The 3,737-nt window shown below is 44.6% G+C and overlaps 1 protein-coding gene across 1 annotated transcript; it reads right to left on the bottom strand.

Annotated features, from left to right (window-relative positions):
• Window positions 1–217: 217 nt before the first annotated feature.
• Window positions 218–1,655, bottom strand: LOC148025705 (protein PHOSPHATE-INDUCED 1 homolog). The gene has a single exon (XM_087692928.1). It carries the CDS (start codon window positions 1,462–1,464, stop codon window positions 496–498), a length of 969 nt encoding a protein of 322 aa, XP_087549054.1. The 5' UTR covers window positions 1,465–1,655; the 3' UTR covers window positions 218–495.
• Window positions 1,656–3,737: the final 2,082 nt, after the last annotated feature.

Below are 3,737 nucleotides of genomic sequence, written 5' to 3'. Positions count from 1 at the left end.
GGTTTTTAATTTGCATGTTGAAGAGAAAGTCTAAAAAACAATTAATAAATAATTAATAAATATTATATCGATACACTTGTAATCACAACTCTATTCCATAAGTGCTTTTAGTCCAAGGATATATACTTTCAGCTTGTGTTCCAAATTTAATTGATTCATTATTCAGGATTAAACAATTGAAATCATTATTTATTTATATAAAACAAAATCATAACTCTTTTAAGTACGTGTTTTCAGCTTTGGTATTTATGCATTGTTCCAACTTCCAACATATAATCCTTTGAATACATGTTTTTTCCTCACGCGCGCTAGGAAATCAGCCCCATGCCATGTGTCTGCATTTCTGTGTGCAAAGCAAAAGGACGCACTTGAATAGCCGTGTCGGCTGCGGTTTGAGAAGAAAGCTATACAAATAAATGTGCACGTGGCGTTCTAACATTGTAGGATGGAAAAAGAATATGCGCGGCGCGGGCGGAAAGAGAGGGGGGGGTGTGGTTAAGGAGGTGTGCAGGTGAGGGTGCGAGGGTTCCACAAGGCAGGCAAGAGGAACTCGCGGGCATGAACGCCATAGGCATTGAAGCTGGCCTTCGTTTTCTTGTCTACCAGAAGTTGGCCGGGATACCCGGGGTAGGCGCCCGCCCCAAATGTGCCAGCACAGGCGGTTGCCGCCTCCAGAGGCACGGACGCGTCCCCTTCAAAGTAGCCCGTCCCGTAAGGATTCGTGGCGGCGCCCGCCAGAACCGTCCCCATCACCATCACCATGCCGTCCGCGCCCACATCGCCGTTGGGCGGGACCAGCGGCGCGTTGGGCGGCCCGAATTGCGGTACTGCAAAGGGCCACGCGCACTGGCCCGGGCACTGCGTCGCCGCGTTGCCTACCCAGCCATAAACCACCGCCCCTTTGTGCGCCGCTGATCCCGTCAGCGTGTGGTCGTGGAAGCCGCACGAGTTCATGCAAAACCGCTCCACTTCCACGTCCGCCGCCGTCAATACCAGGTACACCGCCCCCGGTTTCCGCTTCACCCGCAGGGCACCTACTGCCAGCGCCTCGATGTCCGAGCGCTTCAGAGATTTCCCCTTTGAATACGCCCCGTCCGTGATCTCGCCGTCGAGTGTGACGTAGGCCGGGACGGAGGCGTTAAGCTTGTCGTGATAGGCGGAGAGGGGTTCCCACCAGGAGCTGACGGAGGGCTGGCGGCTGCTGACGACCGAGGGAGAGAGCGAGGAGAGGAAGTCGGTGATGACGGAGCGCTGGGTGGGTGTGAAGGCGCCATACCAGATAAGGTAGACGGAGAGCCGTTTGGGGCCGGTGAGGAGGGGCCCGTTGTGGTAAGAGAGAATGAGGGGCGTACTTGGGACCAAAGCCGCCAGCCGACGGCTATTCAAAGGCCTGCACGAAGCACCACCATACATCATAACAACACACACCAGCAATAACACCCGGACATTGAATCGCTTACACATAACGAGAGAGAGAGAGAGAGAGAGAGAGAAGCAGAAGAAGAAGAAGAAGAGGAGGAGGACAGAGACTTGGGGAGGGAGACTGTTGATACGCGTTATATGAGATTTATATGACAGTATCAGAGCAGAAGAATGAGAATGTATACAAGAGACTAGAGAGGCAATTGTATGAGAGATTTGATAGCTCGAAGTGTGCTGACCGCCCCCCTCTCTTTATATACTCCCATTACCACCTCCTTTATCTTTGCCAAACCGCGTGCCCTCAAAGTCATGCCTATCATGCATGCTATCTATGAGCTTTCTGGCACCTGCCTTTCTTTCCGCCCTTTTGACTCATTTCCTCATCACTTAGTAAAGCTTTGCATGAGAAATGACTTTCGATACTCGTATCTTCACGACTTGTGTGACGGGTAATCACCCTTGTGAAGCGTAATCACCTTGTGTGAATTCTTGCCTATGGATCCCCGTGTTTTGCTATTCGAGCTATAATCATCAAACGCATAGTTATCCCCTCTATGCACTTCCTAGTGTGCTATTGGCCCCCAAATCTAGTATATTGTAGCTAGAAGTTCTCCTACAAACATTATTAGTATATTGTAGCTACAAGTCCTCCTACGAATATTTGTGCTCTAGCTGTCAAGCTAATTATGGCCAAATGGATGGCTAGGAATTGTGTGTCCCCTCCATGACAATGGGTTGTTTGTCCTCCCTTATCAGCATATGAAGCAATTGAAAGTCTCTCAAAGCTTTAATTGTCCCATTAAAGAGCTCCACTAAGCCAATATCTGATTCTGTTTGACTAAGCGCGGCTCTGGAGGCATTTGTTTGAAGGCATCTTTAAGCACAATATGCCTAGACTCAATACAAAGAAGGTATAATTAGTGTGGGATGGCATTTGGGATTTTCAACAAAAGTAGTGGAAACGAGATGGCATGCTCAACATCGAATTCGAGATCAGTCATCTTGACTTACAGTTCAATAGCGATAGACATAGCATATGGAAGATTTGTGTCCAATATCATCTTCCTATCCCTCTCTTTGCAATGGAAGAAAATAGCAACAACGAAGATGAAATATGTGATCAACCTCACACGTGAACTTGTTTCTCCATCATGTGCAGCAGAGATAATCTTCAATCTCACCAGTTTTCAATCCAAATAGAAATATGCTTTAAATGGGGACATATAATTTCCTCATATGATCGCAAAGAAACTATTTAATGCAGATAATGGACTACCATCGAGACCAAAATATGTGTTTTTAATCTTAGTAGAACGATGTTGTAAATGGGGGTAGATAATGTCCTCATACGATCGCAAAGAAACTTACTGTAGATAATGGACTATCATCAAGACCAAACGACCACTTTAGCTAAGATCATAGTTTCTACTTTTGATAGAAAACCAACTATATTATAGTTATCTCTTTCGAAAGTATTTGATTTATCTCTTTTGAGGTTATGTATTTGATTTATCTCTAGCCTTACATGGCATTGCATATAGATGCAATGCCAAACATAAGAGGCATCATAGGCCCATCTCAATGTCTATGCAGCACTTGGTCCATGTTGACGCTTGCATTTTATGACATCGCAACCTAACATTCTTGGCATACATGATCATCAGCATTGAGAGCACCATTTCCATAGTTCACTATGACATGCCCATAAAATACTTAATGCTTGTGCATAATTCAAGCAACATTAACAATTATTATCGATCAATATAATTAGATTTATGGATTTGGAGCCTCAAGTAGCACCATAAGACTTTTCCCTTCAAGGATTTCTAGGTCACATACCAAGTCAATATATGTTGAAACAAGAGGATAGATATCTATAAAGGGGACAAGTTGGTCAATGGCTATGTTGGTGAGTCCTTTACATCGGTATAATAATATTATGTAGACCTGTACTTGGAGACTAAATGCTTGAAAGAAACCAAAGAAAAACTTGCAACTTCGTTGGAATGTCACTAGTACTTCATAATAGCTTAAGAGTCACTTTCCTTGCCTCCCAAAGCCAAAAGGAAACTGCGTGTCTTAAGAAGCTTGAAAGATGAGAATAAACTGCTTTGCATCTAGAAAACAAGTTATGTGCTACTATATGTACATGCTTGTGTGTGTCCCCCATTTCTTTAAGAGGTTATGATTTCACTAATAATCCAATTGTGTGCTTGGAATCTTTTCTATTGAGTGACTTTACGAGAAAAGTTTATGATGCTCAAGAAACTTGGCAGATGTGGGTGTGTGAATGGTGCAAATAGGACCCTCTAAAG

This window comes from Lygodium microphyllum, chromosome 14 (genome assembly GCF_053477565.2).
Source record: "Lygodium microphyllum isolate KBCC chromosome 14, Lygodium_microphyllum_v1.1.10, whole genome shotgun sequence".
NCBI lineage: Eukaryota > Viridiplantae > Streptophyta > Polypodiopsida > Schizaeales > Lygodiaceae > Lygodium > Lygodium microphyllum.
The sequence above is the reverse complement of the archived record's forward strand: the minus strand, read 5'-3'. Positions and strand labels throughout refer to the sequence as shown.

Bases quoted from the DNA above. Each gene is read 5' to 3' on its own strand.
- LOC148025705 (XM_087692928.1), bottom strand. From the start codon at position 1,464: ATGTGTAAGCGATTCAATGTCCGGGTGTTATTGCTGGTGTGTGTTGTT.